This window comes from Hemiscyllium ocellatum, chromosome 5, assembly GCF_020745735.1.
Source record: "Hemiscyllium ocellatum isolate sHemOce1 chromosome 5, sHemOce1.pat.X.cur, whole genome shotgun sequence".
NCBI classification, from domain to species: Eukaryota; Metazoa; Chordata; class Chondrichthyes; order Orectolobiformes; family Hemiscylliidae; genus Hemiscyllium; species Hemiscyllium ocellatum.
Window position 1 is genome coordinate 123,755,502 of NC_083405.1, and position 20,342 is coordinate 123,775,843.

Below are 20,342 nucleotides of genomic sequence, written 5' to 3' on the forward strand. Positions count from 1 at the left end.
GTTCACCTAACCTGCACATCTTTAGATTGTGGGAATAAACCAGAGCACACAGAGCAAACCCATGCAGACACAGGGAGAATGTTCAAACTGCACACAGACAGGCACCCGAGGCTGGAATCAAACTCATCCAGGCGTTGTGAGGCAGCAGTGCTAACCACTGAGCCACCTTACAGTGTCGAATAATGAGTCTCTGCAGGTGACTAAGGGTGTTAGACGGTGTGAGTCAAGTGTCACTGAGCATTTGCAGCCTCCAACATCATATAAATCAGAGATAGGAATTGCAGCTGATTAGTCTGTTGTCTCCGCCAGTGACATTGATATTTGGAGAAAATTGTACCACAGCTTCCGATCAGTAATGTAGAGTACACTGCAGTTCAGACCTCAGACCTGATTTGGAATTTATCAAATATTTAGCCCACAAAGATTTCTTAGGAGGAACACAATCTGAAATTTCACCACTGACAAAATAAGACCAGAAGGCATAGAAACTAAAGTAGGCCATTCAGCCCATCAACTCTGCTCCACCATTCACTGAGATCACATACATTCTCAGCTCCACTTTTCTTCATTGTTCTTGGTTCCCCTACTTATTTAAAATCCAATGATCTCAGTCTGAAAGTACTTAACCCAGCCTCAACAGCCCTGATAAAGAGTTCAACATATTCACTGTTCTCTCAGGGAAGAAATTCCTCCTCCTCTTTGTTTTAAGTGTGTGACCCTTTATTCTGAGATTATGCCCTCTGGTCCTAAGGCCTCCCACAATGGGAAATAACCATTCCACATCTACCCTGTCAAGTCCCCTAAGGATCTGCTGTGTATCAACAAGGTTGCCTCTTGTTCTCTTAAATTCCAAAGAGCACAGGCCCAATCCACTCAAACTCTCCTTTTAGGACAGTCCGCCCCTATTCAGAGTCGAGAGCGTGTTGCCAGGAAAGCACAGCAGGTCAGGCAGCATCCGAGAAGCAGGAGAATTGACATTTCAGGCATAAGCCCTTCATCAGGGCCTGATTCCGTTGAAGGGCTTATGCTCGAAACGTCGATTTTCCTGCTTCTTGGATGCTGCCTGACCGGTTGTGCTTTCCCAGCAACACACTTTCGACTCAGCTCCAGCATCTGTAGTCCTCACTTTCTCCTTTCGTATTCAGTATCAACCAAGTGAACCTTCTGTGCACTGCCTCCAATTCCAGTATATATAAAGGTCTGAAAACTGTTCACTGTATTCCAGCTGTGATCTGACCAATACCTGAACAGCATGGTGGCTCAGTGATTAGCACTGCTGCCTCACAGTGCCAGGAACCTGAGTTCAATTCCAGCCTTGGGCGTCTGTCTGTGTGGAGTTTGTACATTCTCCCCATGCCTAAAGATGTGCAGGTTTGGTGAATTGACTGTAAATTGCCCAAAGTGTTCAGGGATGTGTATATTAGGTGCATTGGTCAGGGGTAAATATAGGATAATAGTGTAGAGGAATGGGTCTGGGTGGGTTACTCTTTGGAGAGTCAGAGTGGACTTGTTAGGCCAAAGGGCCTGTTTCCACACTGTAGGGATTCTAATAGATAATAAATATTCACAGCACAGGAAGAGGCTATTTGGCCTACTTAGGTCCATTATGGAGTTTATGTTCCCAAAGGCATCTTGCCACCTCTACCATCTAACTGCACTAACATATCCTTTTATTCCCATCTCCTTCATGCGCTTCTCTTACTTACCCTGAAATGCATCAGTGCTGTTTGCCTCAACTACTGGTAAGGGGTGAGTTCCACATTCAAATCTCTCACTGGCTAAAGAGGTTTCACCCGATTTCCCTCCTGGAAACCTTTGTGATTTTTGTTTTGGTTTTTGTGAAAACGTGGGCTCCTTACGTTAACTTTAAAACCCATGGTTCCAAACCAGATCAGCTGAGGATTAAAGGCTTCCATGTGCAAAAGTCACTGAATTGCTTCCAGTACTGGAAGGGGAAATTGTTCAGGGCCCAAGAGGAAGGAGGAGGGTAATGGAATTAATTTGATAGCTCGTTCAAAGAACTGGCAATGATACAATAGACTGACTGGCCTCCCTCAGTGCCACAAGCTGCAGAAAGCCCTTGACCTTTTCTAAGATTGTGAGGCCATTATGATTTCACATTTTATTCTGCCACAGCATAATTGTTGCAATTACCTTATCTATATGGATGATTCTTTTTTGGAGAATTGTTGCAATTTATGCGAAATCTCTGGAGACTCGATGAGCTGTAATCATTGTATGGGATGTTCTAGGGATATATTGCTGCATTTTGTTGCTTTTTTGTGAATTCCTTGTCCTTCAAAAGTGCATGGTTAAAGTAAAAATGTATCAAAACTCTTCTTATTTGATGGGTTTTGGTGTGACTGTTTCTGCTATGAGGCCTGATTTGTGTTCCCACCTACAGGGTGAAGACAGCTCCCATTCCAGCGGTAGCCCTTCCAAAGGATTCTTCTCCCGAAATTTTTACAACCGACCCTCCAGCCCGGTCTCTGCTCCAGTGAGAGTGAAGCAGAGCCCTGGTTCTCCAAAAACAGTATTCCCTTTCCCCCAAGACTCTTCGCCAAGGTCTCCTCGGCGAATGAGCTTCAGTGGGATCTTCCGCTCCACCTCGAAGGATTCCTCCGGCAGTTCCACTTCTACCTCGCCTGTTTCCATGAAGTTTTTCTCCAGATCAAGAAAAGGTAAGAGAATTGTTAACCTAGAGGTGTGGTGCATATAAAAAGGTTCTGTTTTTTGTCTCCGTAGCGCTCTCTCTATCTCCCTATGTCTATCTCTCTCTCTCTCTATCTCTGTGTTTTCTCTTCTCTATGTCTCTCATATCTCGCTTACTCTTGCTCTCTCTCTCTCTTTTTTTCTCTATCTCTCTCTTCCTTGTGTCTCTTTCTGTTGTGTCTCTCTCGTTTGTGCTGTCTTGTTTCCTCTCTCTCTAACATATTTGGAGTATTGAAAACAGTACAATGAAGGTTCGCTTGACTATGTTCTTGGGACAAGATGGTTGTCTTGTAATAAAAGGCTGAGTAGATTGGATCTCTATTTTCTGGAATGTGCAAAACCCAGTATTCTGTAAGGATAAATACTGAGAGAATCAGAGCAAAATAATGCGGATACTGGAGATCTGAAATAAAGACCGAAGGAGCTGTAAAATCTCAGCAGGTCTGGCCAGGATCTGTAGGGAGAGAAATAGAGTTCACATTCTGAGTCCCATATGAGTCTTCTTTGGATCTGGCATAGGTCCTGAGAGTTTTTCTGTTGAATGGGGAATTTAAAACACAGGAGCTCAGTCTCAGATTAGCAGATGAACATTTAGAACTGAAATGAAGATAAATTACTTCACACAAAAGGGTTGGGAATCTTTGGAATTCTCCACCCCACAGGATGGTGGATGCTCCATCATTGAATATATGCAAGGCTGAGATTGGCAGGTGTGCGCAGAAGCCAGGGATACAGGGAATGGATAGTAACAAAGATCAGACAGGATCATATTGAATGGCTGAGCAGGCTTGATGGGCTGAATGTTCTCATCCTGTCCTATTTGTTATAATTGTATACAGCAATTTGGCCTGTCGTGCTGTGCTGGTTCTTTAATGGAACTAGGTTATTGGGGGAGGAGGTGGGTGGCAGAGATGAAAAAAGAATTATGCAGTGAGTTGCTATGGCCTGGGATACAAGGCGTGGTGGACTGGTGGAAGCAGGATCAACTGGAACATAAAATTAGATAGAAATAGGAAACAAAATACTACAACATGTCAGAGAAATGAATGGTATTAATTGTTTTCCAGGCCATAGTAACTCACCAGTCCACCACGCCTTGTGTCCCAGGTCATAGTAACATACCAGTCCACCACACCTTGTATCCCAGGTCATAGTAACATACCAGTCCACCACGCCTTGTATCCCAGGTCATAGTAACATACCAGTCCACCACGCCTCATATTCCTCGCCATAGCAACTCACTGCATAATTTTTTTTTATCTCTGCCACCCACCTCCTTCCCCTATATCCCCGCATTTTGCCAGTGATCCTTGTCCTCTCGTTACAAATCCTCCTGCCAATTGAAATAATTATTCTTTCTTTGTTTTCTCAAAAGCTGATATGATTTGAATGCATCTATAAATCTGCCATTACAACCACTTCTCTGCTGTTTTAGTCAAACATTCGCTACTGTGTCCACATCTGGTTGATGTGATCATTTGAAGTTAGTGCATTTCCCAAAGGAAAGAGTATGTGGCATTGAGTTGTTTTGAAGCCGTCCTATTACGATTTATACAAGTCTGATCATGAGAAGTTGGCTCTTTAAAAATGGAGTGCACACATCCTGCTGTTCTCTTGGCATTAAATTAAACATAAGTGCAACTGTTCTTTAAATGCAACATCCTTCATCTCTTTTCGGGCAATTACACTACAGTGTTATGGATCAGCCGTGTGCAGGTAAATTGTCCTTTTCCCTTGTTTTTCTGTTGAGTGTAAAGAGGAATTGCAGAATACCTTTTCGAATGCTGTTACAACCACTTGTCAAAAATGTGTGTGTACACACACATGCACACCCTAATACACCTCCATTCACACACACAATACCGTACACACAGGGGCAGTGATAGCCTAGTGATATTATCGCTAAACTATTAATCCAGAGACTTTCAGGACCTGGTTTCAAATCCTACCATGGCAGAAATTAAAAATTGAATTTAGTAAATATCTCTCTACAATTAGCAATCTAATGGTGACCATGAATCCAGTGGCAATTGGAAAGACCCATCTGTTTCGCTAATGTTCTTTAGGGAAGGAAACAGCCATCCTTAGCTGATCTGGCCTACATGTGACTCCAAACTCACAGCAATGTGGTTAACATTTAACTGCCCTGTGGGCAATTAGGGTTGGGTAATAAATGCTGGTATGGACAGCGAAGCACACATTCCATGAATGAATATGAAACAAACCACAACATCACAGATACACAGACACTTTTCTGTTTTCTCCCTGAACTCTCACTACCAGTGATTATGTGTACCCCTTAGGCAGAGGAGATTTCAATAATATTACACTCCCTCCACCACTCCCACTTGGTTACTGAGCTTGACTATCCTACAACTCTGGAACCCATGACTTTGGGAATGCAAACTTTATATTATGATTTGCATGTGATGTTTTGCCTGAGCCCATACTTAACATTGAGTACGGAAGAAATATATACAATACCACAATCAATGTAAAGGGCAAGTAATTGTATTTTCTTTTATTTAAGCAAAAGAGCAATGGAATGAGCTTTGACTTGGGAATAAACATTTAACATTTTTTAAGCAGAATGGAATTGAGCCATTTTGCATAATAACGTACTGGGCGTCATCTCTATCTATTACTTCCTGTCTGGAAAATTGCAATGCAATTTGCAGCGGAGCAGAGTTGCAAAATTAAGAAACAGATACCAGCACAGTTTTAGATACCCTGATGTAGACTTCAGAATTGATGGACAGACTCAGCAAACCACAAGGTGAGAGAGTTCATTGGATTGTCTGACACACAATTATTTCAATGGTTTAGCAAGACTGGGCAAACCTTGACTTCCTGTTTAACTTAGACTTGCTTTTCTGTCGTGAGGTATATAATCGTACGTTATCCCGTTCACAGCTCGCTAATGTGTATAAAGAGAGGCAGTAAGAGTTGAATCAAGGCGGATAAAGGAGTTAAAACGTAGATCAACTTTAGATCTAATTGAATGGCGGAACAGGGACAGGGAGTCGATGGCCTGCTCATGTAAATGCAGTTATGAGATATGAAGAGTGGGCCATTTGGCCCCTCGAACCTGTTCTGATGTTCATGGCTGATCTGATTGCAGCCTCAGCTCCATATCCCCAGTACCCCCGAAATAACCTCCCAACTTCTCAGTCAGTTAGGCACTGACTCCACCTGCAGGAGCGGTGTCCTGAGTTGGACCATTTTACTGTTTGTTTGGATTTTTCTCTGTCTCCAGCATGGCCATGTCATGTTCTGACATGTCAGGAGGTGATAATGGGGGTGGGAGGTGGTGGGGGGATCGAGAAATTATCATCCCTAAAAACTGAACCATTTCAAATGCAGTTGCACCTGTACCGTTGATGAGTTACACCAGACCTGATGGCAGCAATGACAAGCTTTTATCATTAGCTTTTTGCATGCAGATCTCACCCCACTTTCCCTTCCAAACCCGAGAACCTGTTAGGTATTGGTGCCCAGAAACTTAATGGTAGAAAGTGTGCACAAAATCTTCCTACAGACAGACATAGGATCTCCACCATATTCCCTAGTAATACCTTGCTGGAGTTGCTGCGTTCTCTCTCGTGAACAGCAGCATTGTCACTCCATCTCTCAACCCATCATGAAAACAGATAGAGTACACCCATACTCATGAATTCTATGGAGCAAACTCCAATGGTTGCAACACTTCTTGATGATCAGAACCTGACAGCTAAGGTGATTCTCCATGCCATCATCACCCAGGCCTGCTCTCCCGACCAGCTATGAGTCCATTGCTGTACCTGACTGAAAATGTCCTGGAATGGAAAAGCCTGAGTTAGTGGATCATGGGGGGAGGAATTGATTTAGTGTGTGGCATTGCAATAAACTGTAAGATATTTGTTTGATCCTCCCTGGAATGTAACTGTTCTACCTCTGGCAAACTTAAGGAAAAGTGTAAAGATGTTATTTCAGAACATTAGATTAGATTACTTACAGTGTGGAAACAGGCCCTTCGGCCCAACAAGTCCACACCGACCCGCCGAAGCGCAACCCACCCATACCCCTACATTTACCCCTTACCTAACACTATGGGCAATTTAGCATGGCCAATTCACCTGACCCGCACATCTTTGTGACTGTGGGAGGAAATCGGACCACCCGGAGGAAACCCACGCAGACATGGGGAGAACCTGCAAACTCCACGCAGTCAGTTGCCTGAGTCGGGAATTGAACCCGGGTCTCAGGAGCTGTGAGGCAGCAGTGCTAACCACTGTGCCACCTTGCCACCCATTATCCTCATGAAACCCTTCAGTGGTATGGTGGCAGCATTGGTTGTTTCTTGATTCCATTCACCATCATGAGTTTCTATCACGGGGTCTTTAATGTGTCTGAATGTGTTGATTCTCATTCTGGAGATCTTTGGGCAGAGTGTCCCACAAGGTTCCAGAGTGCAGCATTTCCCTTCTATGCTGCCATACTGGATCATCACTTGAGATGTCATTCAAAACCTGTTTTGAACAGTTGGTACCAAGAAAATCCTGGTCATTGTCTGCGAGGACAGCTTCAGAATGTTTTTATAACACATTTAGCCATTGCTCGAAAAACTGACCAGGTCTCCCTTCTGTGAAGGAGTGTGTTGATGTCAATTGCTCTGTATACCAGGACTCACTGAGCTCTTTGTCTTTATTGTAGTTTATAGTAAGGTTGAGCTGGTGCGGTGTTGGGTCTCCTCCTTGATGGTGGTCTTTTGAGAGAGATGGCTGCCAAGGTATGGAAAGTGCTCAGTATGATCCAGAGTCTCCTTACTTGGGAAAGGGTGTACTGACACTGGAGGGGGTGCAGAGTGGGTTCACTAGGTTGATTCTGAAGTTGAGAGGGTTGGCTTATGAGGAGAGATTGAGTAGCCTGAGAATGTACTCAATAGAACGTAGATGAATGAGGGGGAAATCTGACCAAAATATACAAAATTATGATGGGAATTGATAAGGTAGAAGCAGGGAGGTTATTTCTACTGGTGGGTGAAACTAGAACTAGGGAGCATAGTCTCAAAATTAGGGGGAGCAGATTTAGAACTGAGTTAAGGAGGAACTTCTTCATGCAGAAGGTTGTGAATCTGTGGAATTCCCTGCCCAGTGAAGCAGTTGAGGTTGCCTCATTGAATGGTTTTAAGGCAAAGATAGATTTTGAACAGTAAAGGAATTAAGGGTTATGATGAGTGGGTGAATAGGTGGAGCTAAGTTCACAAAATTTCAGCCATAATCTTATTGAATGGCGGAGCAGGCTCGATGGGCCAGATGGCCTACTCCTGCTCCTAATTCTCATGTTTATATGTCTCCCCTTCAACATGTAAGAGAGGTGGAATGTAAAAGTGTATGGGAGGTCTGAATCATCCATCAATGCTGGGAGGAATATATTCAACAACTATTCGAATATAAGCAGTGGATACTCTCCAAGCCAACACTATGATAGAATCCACGGGTGAACCACAATCGATGGGTCAATTGCAACAAGCAATTAAATCAGATTTTTTAAAAAACAGTCTGTGGCTGCAGTGGGACAGTACTGATAGCTTTTCATCTTTCAAAGAATGCCACCATCCTGTGGGTGACAGGGATTGTGGTTTTTGTCTCGTGTCTCTGAGCAAAGCCTCCTTGCGTGGTAGCAGGCATACATATATTTCAGTTTATGTTTTGTGCCATTGAGTAATTAAATAGGATCTGAGGCAAAGACGAAAGCGAGTGGTTATTCTGAATTAAAGCCTGCAACTCCAAATCTCCAATCCTTCCCACTCACCAATCTTCCATTCAATAATGTATCTTTTCCCTCTTCCACCAATGTAGAAGAAGATTTAGGTTTGGTCAGACTCCACTTTTATAGATTCCACCACACTCATGTGCAAACAGTACTAAAGAGACAGAGATGCCACTTTTACCACTTCTACTGCATAGTTGTAGTGCCATACAGTATGGAAACAGATCCTTCAGTCCAATATGTCCAAGTCAACCAGGTTTCCTAAACTAAGCTAGACCCATTTGCCTGGATTTGGCCCATATCTCTATAAACCTTCCCTATTCATGTATCTGTCCAAATGTCCTTTAAATGTAGTATCTGCATCTATCACTTCATTTGGCAGTTCATTCCACAAATAAACCACACTGTATGTGAGAAAGTTGCCACTCAGGTCCATAGAATCCGTACAGTGTGGAAACAAGCTATTCAGTCCAATGAGTTGATCCCAATCCTCTGAAGAGCATCCCATCCAGGCCCATCCCTGTAACCCTACATTTCCCACGGCTTACACACCTAATCTAAACATCCCCGATCACTGTGGGTAATTTAGCATGGCTAATCTACCAACAGTGAAGCAGTGTGGAGGCAAGTTGTTTGACCCATTGGGTCCAAACCAACCCTCCAAGGAGCACTCTACCCAGACCCACCGCCCTACCCTATCTCTGCATTTCCCATGGCTAATCCACCTAACCTGCTCATCTTTGGATTGTGGGAGGAAACCATGGAGACACAGGGGGAACGTACAAATTCCCCACAGACAGTCACCCAACAGTGGAGTCGAACTTGGGTCCCTGGACTGTGAGGCAGCAGTACTGACCACTGAACCACTGTCACTCCATTAACATAAAATGGAAAAAGTGTGTTAAATCTTTCTCCTCTCACTTTAAAATTATGCTCTCTAGTTTTGAAATCCTCCACCCTGGGGAAAAACCTTTGCTATTAGGGGTGGCATGGTGGCTCAGTGGTTAGCACTGCTGCCTCACAGCACCAGGGACCTGGGTTTGATTCCATCCTCTGGTGACTGTCTGTGTGGAGTTTGCATGTTCTCCCAATGTCTGCGTTGGTTTCCTTCAGGTACTCCAGTTTCCTCCCACAATCCAAAGATGTGCAGGTTGGGTGAATTGGCCATGTTAAATTGCCTATAGTGTTCAGGGATGTTTAGATTAGGTGTATGAGTCAGGGGTAAATAGAGAGTAATAGGGTAGGGGAATGGATCTGGGTGGGTTACACTTTGGACGGGCTTGGTGTGGACTTATTGGGCCAAATGGCCTTTTTCCATACTGTAGTGATTTTGTGATATTCCCCTTATCCATACCCCTCAAGGTCATTCCTCAACCTCCTATACCCCAGCCTATCCAGCCTCCCCTTATAACTCAAAACCTCCAGTCCTGGCAACATTCTTGTAAATCTTTTCTGCACTGTTTCAGTTTAATAATATCCCTTCTATAGCAGGGTCACCCGAACTGTGCACTGTACTTAAAAAGTGGCCTCACCAACATCCATGTCATTACATGTACGTGCATTGTATGATTTTATGTGGGCGGCACGGTGGCACAGTGGTTAGCACTGCTGCCTCACAGCGCCTGAGACCCGGGTTCATTTCCCAACTCAGGCGACTGACTGTGTGGAGTTTGCATGTTCTCCCCGTGTTTGCGTGGGTTTCCTCCGGGTGCTCCGGTTTCCTCCCACAGTCCAAAGATGTGCTGGTTAGGTGAATTGGCCATGCTAAATTGCCCGTAGTGTTAGGTAAGGGGTAAATGTAGGGGTATGGGTGGGTTGCGCTTTGGCGGGTCGGTGTGGACTTGTTGGGCCGAAGGGCCTGTTTCCACACTGTAAGTAATCTAATCTAATCTAATCATATAACAGAAGGAGTTGTTTGCTTGGGAACCAAAAGTACAGTGAGAAGGAGGAATTGAAAGAAATTAATATTATTTTTAAAAGTTTAGTTTTAAAAGCAAGATTGGTTTGTAACCCCACTATTTATAAAAGGGAGGTGGGAGAAAACAGGAAATTGCAGATTGTTTAGACTAACATCAGTAGTAGGGAAATCACTGGAGTCTCTTAGGTTCTGATAACATGTTGTTTAGAAAATATCAACAGAATTAAACAAAGCCAACATGAGTTTCTGAAAGGGAACCGTGTTTCACAAACCTGCTGTATAGTTTGAGGACATAACCAGTAGAGTCATTTTGTATTATATTTGGATTGTCAGAAAGCTTTTGAAGGTCTTTGATAAGAGGCTAGTTCAGAATCAAAGCCCATTGGAGTATGGGTAAGATACTGGCAGAGATGGAGAATTGGGTTAGTAGACAGCAAACAGGGGAAGAGTTTTCAAGAATGGGAAACATTGACTCGTCAGGTACAGCAAGTGTCCATGCTTGGGCCTCGACTATTAACAGTTATAATTTGGATGAGAGAACTAGCATTCTCAAAGATCCATCCCACCCTGACAATGTTTTCCTCCAACCTCTACCAGCAGGGAGAAGGTACAGAAGCCTGAACACATGCACCAGCCAGTTTCAAACCAGTTTATACCCTACTGTCGTTAGAATACTGAATGGACTCACAAATTCTTAACATTCGCCTGGACCTGTGTTTTTGTTTTTGCTGCTGTTTAACTATTATTTACTTACCTATGCTACTTAACTCTGTGATCTGCCTGTATTGCTCGCAAGACAAAGCTTTTCACTGTGCTTCAATACACAACAAATTCTATTCAATTTAATTCAAGAGTCATGTCAAGTAAATTTAGTGCATTGTTGGTGGTACAGACTCAATGGGCCAAAGAGTAGGATTGTATGATTTTATGAAATATTTCTAAGTTTGCTGATGACACAAAACTAGGTGAGTGGTGAGGAGATGCAAAGAGGCTTCTCAGCAATTTTGAGAAGTTGTGTGAGTGAGCACATACTGTAAAATGTGGGTAAGCGTGAGGTTATCCACTTCAGTAGAAGAAACCTAAATGTCAGAGTATTATAAAATTGGTGACAATTTGGGAAATGTTAGTGTAAAAAGGACCGAGCTATCTGTATACCGGTCACTGAAAACAAGCATGTAGGTTCAACAAGCAGTTAAGGAGGTGAATAGGATGTTGGCTTTCATTGTAAGAAGATTTGAGTGCAGGAGCATGGAAGTCATTCTGCAGTTGTACAGAGTTAAAAATCACACAACACCAGGTTATAGTCCAACAGGTTTAATTGGAAGCACTAGCTTTCGGAGTGCTCCTTCATCAGGTGGTTGTGGGATGAAGGAGCGTCGCTCCAAAAGCTAGTGTGCTTCCAATTAAATCTGTTGGACTATAACCTGGTGTTGTGTGATTTTTAACTCTGTACACCCCAGTCCAACACCGGCATCTCCAAATCATGCAGTTGTGCAGAGCACTGATGAGACATTACTTGGGTTATTGTGTGCAGTGAAGGTTCACCAGGCTGAGTCCTGGGATGGTCAGAGGAGGAGAGATTGAGTTGACTGCATCAGTACGCATTGGAGTTTAAAAGAATGAGAGGGGATCTCATTGAAACGAAGAACATTCTGACAGGGTAGTGGAGACTGCATATAGAGAGAATTTTACACATGGTTGGAGATTCCAAAACAGGGGGTAATGGTCTCAGGCTATGGAGTATTTAGGATCAGGCTGAAAGAGAAATGTCTTCCTTCAGTCCGTGGTAAGCTGTGGAATTCAGTACAGCACAGAACAGGCCCTTCAGCCCACGATGTTGTGCCGACCATTGATCCTCATGTGAGGTAAATCTAATGTACGAACTCTCAAATTTCTGTGACCATATGCATGTCCAGCAGTCTCTTAAATATCCCCAATGACCTTGCTTCCACAACTGCTGCTGGCAATGCATTCCATGCTCTCACAACTCTCTGTGTAAAGAACCCGCCTCTGACATCCCCTCTGTACTTTCCGCCAAACAACTTAAAACTATGTTAACAATTTCTGCCCTGGGAAAAAGCTTCTGGCTATCAACTCAATCGATGCCTCTCATTATCTTGCATATCTCAATTAGGTCCCCTCTCTTCCTTCTTTTTTCCAATGAAAAAAGTCCGAGCTCAGTCAACCTCTCTTCATAAGATAAGTCCTTCATTCCGGGCAACATCCTGGTAAACCTCCTCTGAACCCTTTCCAAAGTATCCACATCTTTCCTATAATAGGGCGACCAGAACTGGACACAGTATTCCAAGTGCAGTCTAACCAAAGTTTTATAGAGCTGCACAAGATCTCACGGCTCTTAAATCCCCCTGTTAATGAAAGCCAAAACACCATATGCTTTCTTAACAACCTTGTCCACCTGGGTGGCAATTTTAAGGGATCTATGTACCTGCACACCAAGATCCCGCAGTTCCTCCACACTGCCAAGAATCCTGTCTTTAATCCTGTACTCAACTTTAAAGTTTGACCTTCCAAAATGCGTCACTTCGCATTTATCCAGGTTGAACACTATCTGCCACCTCTCAGCCCATCTCTGCATCCTGTCAATGTCCCACTGCAGCCTACAACAGCCCTCTATACTGTCAACAACACCTCCAACCTTTGTGTCATCTGCAAACTTGCTGACCCATCCTTCAATCCCCTCATCCAAGTCATTAATAAAAATTACAAACCGTAGAGGCAAAAGAACAGAGCCCTGTGGAACACCACTCACCACAGACTCCCAGGCTGTGGAGGTGAAGTCTTTTAACTATTGGTAGCAAGGGATATTAGGACAGAGCAGGAATGTGGCAGTGAGATAGGGAAGCAGTTATGATCACATTAAAAGCAGATTAAACCCAATGGGCTAAATGGCCTGCTGCTGTTCCCGTTTTCTATGTTCCTCTTTTGGAGAAATGTTACTTAAGGAATGGGTGGGAAGCAGTATTTGCAAGATAACTTTTGCTGCTGCCTGATAGAATTTGGTGGTAAGTGTTTAATGTACTATAAGAGGACAAGAGACCTATGCAGTGCTTCCTTAATATGCAGTATCAGTAGAATGGATACTAATGGACATGCTGTGCTTTTTCCAACACCACACTTTATCGACTCTGATTTCTCTAGTAACTGCACTTCTCACTGTCTCCTAGTATTAATAGAATATCATAGAAACATTGGACCAAAAATAGGAGACTTGACCCCACCTGCCGTAAGGCCACAGTTGATCTGTGACCTAACTCCAATATATAGAATCATAGAATCTCTACAGTGTGGAGCCAAGCCATTTAGTCCATCAGGTCCAGACCAACCCTCTGAAGGGCAGCACATCTAGACCCTGCTCTACCCAATCCCATTGCTAATCTAACTAACCTGCACACGTTTGGACTGTGGGAGGAAGTCAGAGCATCTAAAGGAAACCCGTGGCAGACATGGAGAAAATTTGTGAACCCTGAGGGTGGAATTGCACCCAGTTCGATGGTGCAGTGAGGCAGCAGTGCTAGCCATACTGTCCTGTTTAGAGGTAATGCTAAATATCTGGAACAAAAGTCTGAGAAAATGCATTCAAACTTCACTGTGGCAAATGGTGAAATTTGAATTTGATAAAAACACTCTGTAATGAAAGCTGACTAAGGAACAACTATTGACTATCATAAAGACTCATCTGGATCGCCAATGTCCTTTGGGGAAGGAAATCTGCCATCCTTACCCTGGTCTGGTCTACTTGATCTTTAACTGCCTTCTGGGAAATTAAGGACAGGTAATAAATGCTGTCCTAGCCAGCAATGCCCATGCATTATGAATGAAAAAAAATGCCTAAGTATGTCCCATATTATTTTTGATAACCAAAATGTGTTATCTATTTTGCATATAAAATTGACAATTATCCAAGCAGGTATTGCTGTTTGTTGAAGGGAGTTGTAAACTTTGACCACCCTTGGTACCTTCAATCATTAAAGGTCTGGTTATAATCATTAGACTACATTCCCTGTCCAAAGTTTCTTCACCAACAGAAATAGGTTCTCTCTTCCCATGAAAATGTAACCAAATTACATCTTAATCTTCTATCATTTGTTCTTTAAATGTAATCTTTGGGGTCCAGGTTTCATTCTGCTAAATCCATGTTTCCCTCCATCAATATTGTTCCTGAGGTTTCTAGAACTGAACACAGTTATACCAAGTGTGGTCTAACCAGCACTTTTATGAAGCTTATTTTGAAATTGTTTGTGGGCTGTGGCTGTCACTGCTTCAGCCAGTATTCATTGTCTATCCCTAATTATGCCGAGGACTGGTAAGAACTGTCCATCCCCTCAGCCACTCCAACATCTTACCCTTGCAATGTGCAGCCTTCCACTCCCTCTGCTCCAACCTAACCTCATCATTAAGCCGGCGGACAAGGCGCAGGGGTACAGTAGTAGTTCGGCACACGGACATCTACACCACTGAAGCCAGGCACCAACTCACAGATACCTCCTCCTACTGCCCTCTTGACCATGACCTCATCTCCCATCACCAAACCAGATGATTGAAAAACTCATTACCTCAGGGGATCTCCACCCGTAGCTTCCAACCTCATAGTCCATGAACACAGCACCTCCCAAATCTACCACCTACCAAAGATTCACAGACCTGACTGCCCCAGTCAACCTATCGTCTCTGCCTGCTCCTGCTCTACTGAACCCATTTCTGATACTGTCCTATCCCCTAGTCCAGGAACTCCCCACCTATGTTTGGGATACCACCATGCCCTCCGCCTCCTCCAAGACTTTTGTTTGCCTGGCCTCCAATGCCTCATCTTCACCATGGACAACCAGTCCCTGTACACCTCTGTCTGCCATGATGAGGGCTTCTAAGCCCTCTGTTTCTTCCTCACCTGGCGTCTCCACCAGTACCTCTCCACTGACACTCTTATTCACTTGGCTGAACTGGTCCTCACCCTTAATAATTTCTCCTTTGAATCCTCCCACTTCCTCCAGACCAAAGGGGTGGCCACAGGCATCTGCATGGGCCCCAGCTATTCTTGTGTCTTTGTCGGTTATGTGGAACATTCCATCTTCCAAGGTTACTCCAGCACCATTCCCCGCCTTTTCCTCTGCTACATTGATGACAATATTGTGCCACCTCATGCTCCCATGAGGAGGTTAAACAATTCATCAACTTCACCAACACATTTCACCCTGACTTTAAGTTCACCTGGATCATCTCTGACACCTCCCTTCCCTTCCTGGACCTCTCCAATTCCATCAACGGTGACCGACTCAACACGGACATCTTCTACAAACCCACCGACTCCCCCAGCTACCTGGACTATGCCTCCTCCCTCCTTGCCTCCTGTAAAAATGCTATCTCTTATTTCCAATGCTTCTGCCTCTGTTACATCTGCTCCCAGGAGGACCAGTTTCACCACAGAACACACCAGATGGCCACTTCCTTTAAAGATTATAAGTACCCCTCTCACGTGGTCGGTGATGCCCTCCAGCATATCTTCTCCACTTCCCACACATATGCCCTTGAGCCCACCTATCCAATCACAAGGACAGAAGCCCCTGGTCCTCACTTTCCACTCCACCAATCTCTGTATACATCATATCATCCTCTGCCATTTCTGCTTCCTACAAATGTACCCCACCACCAGAGACATTATTTCCCTCCCCACCCCATTCACTCCGCGACTCTCTTGCCAGGTCCACACCACCCACCAACCCACCCTCCCCTCCCCACCTTTCCCTGCCACTGCAGGAATTGCAAAACCTGTGCCCATACCTCCCCTCTTACCTCTATCCAAGGCCCCAAAGGAGCCTTCCATATCCATCAGAGTTTTACTTGCACTTCCGCACATGTCATTTACTGTATCCGTTGCTCCTGATGAAGTCTCCTCTATATTAGGGATCAGGACGCCTTCGTGCAGAACACTTCAGAGAACATTTCCGGGACACCCGCATCAACCAGCTCCACCGCCCGTGGTCGAACACTTCAAATCCTCCTCCCACGCCACCAAGGAAATGCAGGTCCTGGGCCTCCTCCATCGCCAAGCCCTAACCACCCGACGCCTGGAGGAAGACCACCTCACCTTTGGCCTTGGGACCCTCCAACCACCCGGGATCAATGTGGATTTCACCGGTTTCCTCATTTCCCCTCCCCTCACCTTATCCCAGATAATACCTTCCATATTTGCACTGCCCTCATGACCTGTCCTACCTGTCCATCTTCCTTCCCACCTATCCGCTTCACCATCCCTTCTGACCTATCGCCATTACCCCTACCTTCATCTACCTAATGTAATCTCAGCTACCTTCCGCCAGCCCCATCCCCTCCCATTTATCTCTCCACCTCCTTGGCTCACAAGCCTCTTTCCTGATGAAGGGCTTATGCCCAAAACGTTGATTCTCCTGCTCTTTGGATTCTGCCTGACCTGCTATGCATTTCCAGCACCACACTCTCGACTCTGACCTCCAGCATCTACAGTTCTCAGTTTCTCCCTCTTGACCAGTTAGAACTGACGACAATACTTGGTTTGTATGACAATTGACAATGGTTACATGGCCAGCTTTTCATTCGAATTCAGTTTTCAACATCTGCCATAGTGGGATTTAAACCCATTCCCCAGAACATTTGCTTGAGGTTCTAGATTATTCCTCAACACTAGGTCACTGCCTCCCCCATGCTTGCAGAATGACTTCTAACCCCTTGGATTCAACGAGATTTCATTAAACCTCTGATTATTTTTATGGGGAGTCCATTGACCTTTTCTGGTTTGGTGAGGTCATTAAAGTTACCAATCAATGCCACTGACTGATGTGTCTTACCATGTCTCCTCAGCAGATTCTCTGGATGCGTGATCCTTGCCAATCCAACATGACAAATTCTCCTCTTCCTGGAATGTCAAAAAGCTCTGTATGACTTTGCATGCAATGTTCCTCATAAACAAACCTTGCCTTCATAATCATCTTGAAGTACGGACAGGAGGCCACTGTACTAGAAATTCCATTTACTGGACTTCCTGACCTGAACATCTATGACCAGAAGTCTCAGGAAGCACTGAAAATGGAAGAAATGCCAATGAAATGAGTAACAGTTTGTTCTGTTTTGAATGCCTGACAACCTAACCCTGAAAATCACACATTTCTGACTTCTGGAACAAAGCAGAGCTTTTGCAGGGTGGAATGGAATTCACAGAGGTTTGCTGTTTGTTTTTAATTCCACTTAGCCAAAACTGGCTGAGAATTTTGACTCATCATTTCAGCATACCTTGGAGACTGCAGGGGTGAGCTGGGTGTGTCGAGGCCTGCAGCAGTAAAACATGTTTCTGTCTATTTAAAGCCAAAGAAAACAAAGGTTCTTCACCTTCTGAGAGATGAGTTTAAGTTCAAGTCTTTTAAAACGTAGTCAGACAAATGTCTTAATGGAGCAGTTTGCCTCAGTTGGCACCATAATGTGAATGATGCATCTCTTATGCAATCTGCCAAGTAAGAATGTAATTAAATCAAGTCTCAAGCAGAGTGGCATTCTTGCCACTAGTGTTGTTTATTTAAACGTAGGTGGTGTATTGCTGTTCAGTGACAGCCTGAAACTAGTTCAGTAGTATAACACAATATAGCCACTGCTTTGTCTGTTCCTGCCACTGTTCTGGAGGAACTCGAGATTGTGGTGCTGGAAAAGCTCAGATCAGGCAGCATCCGAGGAGCAGGAGAATCGACATTTCGGGCATAAGCCCTTCCTCAGGAATCGTGTTTCCACTATTCTGCCACTAATCTGGAGGGAATTGACAAACTCTTACTACTGTGTGGCTGTCTCAACCTAGAAATACGGCTCTTTGAAGTACTCATTCTGACATTCATAAATCCAAGTCACATTTTTCTTTTTGAGGAGTTAGAAGTTGTTTGAGGAGGGTAAATAGATAAGACAAACAAATAAAAAAGAATGGGTAAACAGACAGAACTGGAAGTGAATGTCTACCTGAAGGTACTAGCAGAGGCAAAAGTGATGTTTATGAGAAGACAAACGGGATATTTTCCCTAAACAGTGAAGGCATGAAATTAAAGAGAAGGGAAGTTAAGTATTAGCTGTGTGAAGCCCTAATTAGTCCACAATTAGAGTACTGCATACCAGCGCTCAGAATACAGAGGAAGGCCACAGGCAAACTTATCCCTAAGTTTCGTTTACCCGTGGCATGTGGGTGTTGCTGGCTGAGCCAGCATTTATTGCTCATCCCTACTTACAGGATAGTTTGACCCTAATATGCAACAGTTTAGCTGTGATCTCAGCAATCTTTGGGAAAACATGTTTATTGTGCTGACTTTCTGAGAATACAAGTGTATGTCAGTCATTTTGTAAAAGGACTTTAGTTCCTTCTTTCTGATGTGGAGGAGTTGTTCACTGGGGTGAACAAAGTTAAAAGCCACACAACACCAGGTTATAGCCCAACAGGTTTATTTGGAAGTACAAGTTTTCGGAGCACTGATCCTACATCAGGTAGCTAGTGACAGGATCATAGGACACTGAATTTATAGTAAAAGATCAAAGTGTCATACAGCTGATGTGATACATTCAACAAACTTAGATTGCTGTTTAGTCTTTAATCACTTAGAAAGACTGAATTGAGGTCTGTAATAGTATGAGGAGCCTATGTAGGATGCACAGGAAGGACCTAATTCTCTTAAAAGTGCAAACAATAGCTCCAAGAAGTGTAGAGTTATATGGCTCGGAAACAGACCTTTTGGTCCAACCCATCCAGGCCAACCAGGTTTCCCAAACTGACTCGTCCCACTTGCCTGTTTTTGGCCCATAAACCTCTAAACCCTTCTTATTTCCTATTCATGTACCTGTCCGTATGTTGTATAAATGTTGTAACTTTACCTGCATCTACCACTTCCTCTGGTAGTTCATCCCACACACGAACCATTCTGTGTGTGAAAAATGTGGCCTTTCAGGTCCCTTTTACATCTTTCTCCTCTCACCTTAAAAATATGTTTAAAGTAGTTTGAAAATAGTTTTGAGCTCCCCCAACCTAGGGACAACATCTTGGCTATTCACCTTATCTGTGCCCCTCATGATTTTATAAACCTCAATAAGATTACCTCTCAACCTCCTATGCTACAGTGACAAAAGTCCCAGTCTATCCAGCCTCTCCTTATAACTCAAACCCTCCATCCCTGGCAACACTCTGGTAAATCTCTTCTGAACCCTCTCCAATCTAATAATATCCTTGTTAAAGCAGGGCGACCAAAGTTGCACACAGTACTCCAAACATGGCCTCACCAACTTCCTGTGCAAACTAAACATGACATCCCAACTCCTATAGTCATTGGTCTGAGCTGTGAAGACAAGCATGCTAAGTGCCTTCCTAACTACTCTGTTTACCTGCGATGCAACTGTCAAAGAAGTATGTACCTGAATCCACACTGAATCCCTAGGTCTCTCTGTTGAATGACGCTATCCAAGGCCCTACCAATAATTGTGTAAGTCCTGCTCTTGTTTGTTTTATTAAAATGCAGTCCCTCATTTATCCAAATTGAATTCCATGTGCAACTCCTCAGCTCATTGGCCAAATTGACCAAGATCTCTTTGTAATCTTAGATAACTTTCTTCACTGTCAACGTACCACCAATTTTGGTGTCATCCACAAACTTACTAACCGTACTTCCAAAATTCTCATCCAAATCGTTTGCATAAGTGACAGACAACAATGGACTCAGTCCCAATTTCTGTGGAATAGCACTGGTCAGAGGCCTCCAGTCCAAAAGAATCAACCCCGAAGTGGGAATGAGGGCTGCGAGTCTTTGAAATTCCCTTTTGCAAAAGGCAGTGGATGCAGAATCTTTAAATATTTCCAAGATAGAGCTAGATTGATTCTTGGTTACCAAGGTGATGAAAGATTATTGGGGATGTGCAGGATCGTAGAGCTAAGGTTAAAATCAGATCAGCCGTG

The 20,342-nt window shown here is 43.9% G+C and overlaps 1 protein-coding gene across 3 annotated transcripts in view; it reads left to right on the forward strand.

Annotated features, from left to right (window-relative positions):
* The window catches only part of prkag2a (protein kinase, AMP-activated, gamma 2 non-catalytic subunit a), a 441,401-nt gene that overhangs the window by 204,333 nt on the left and 216,726 nt on the right, over positions 1-20,342 (forward strand). For all 3 annotated transcript variants that reach the window (XM_060825156.1, XM_060825155.1, XM_060825154.1), the window contains exon 3: positions 2,405-2,681. In XM_060825156.1, the coding sequence (XP_060681139.1) occupies positions 2,405-2,681 (277 nt within the window). The remainder of the gene's footprint in view (positions 1-2,404; positions 2,682-20,342) is intronic.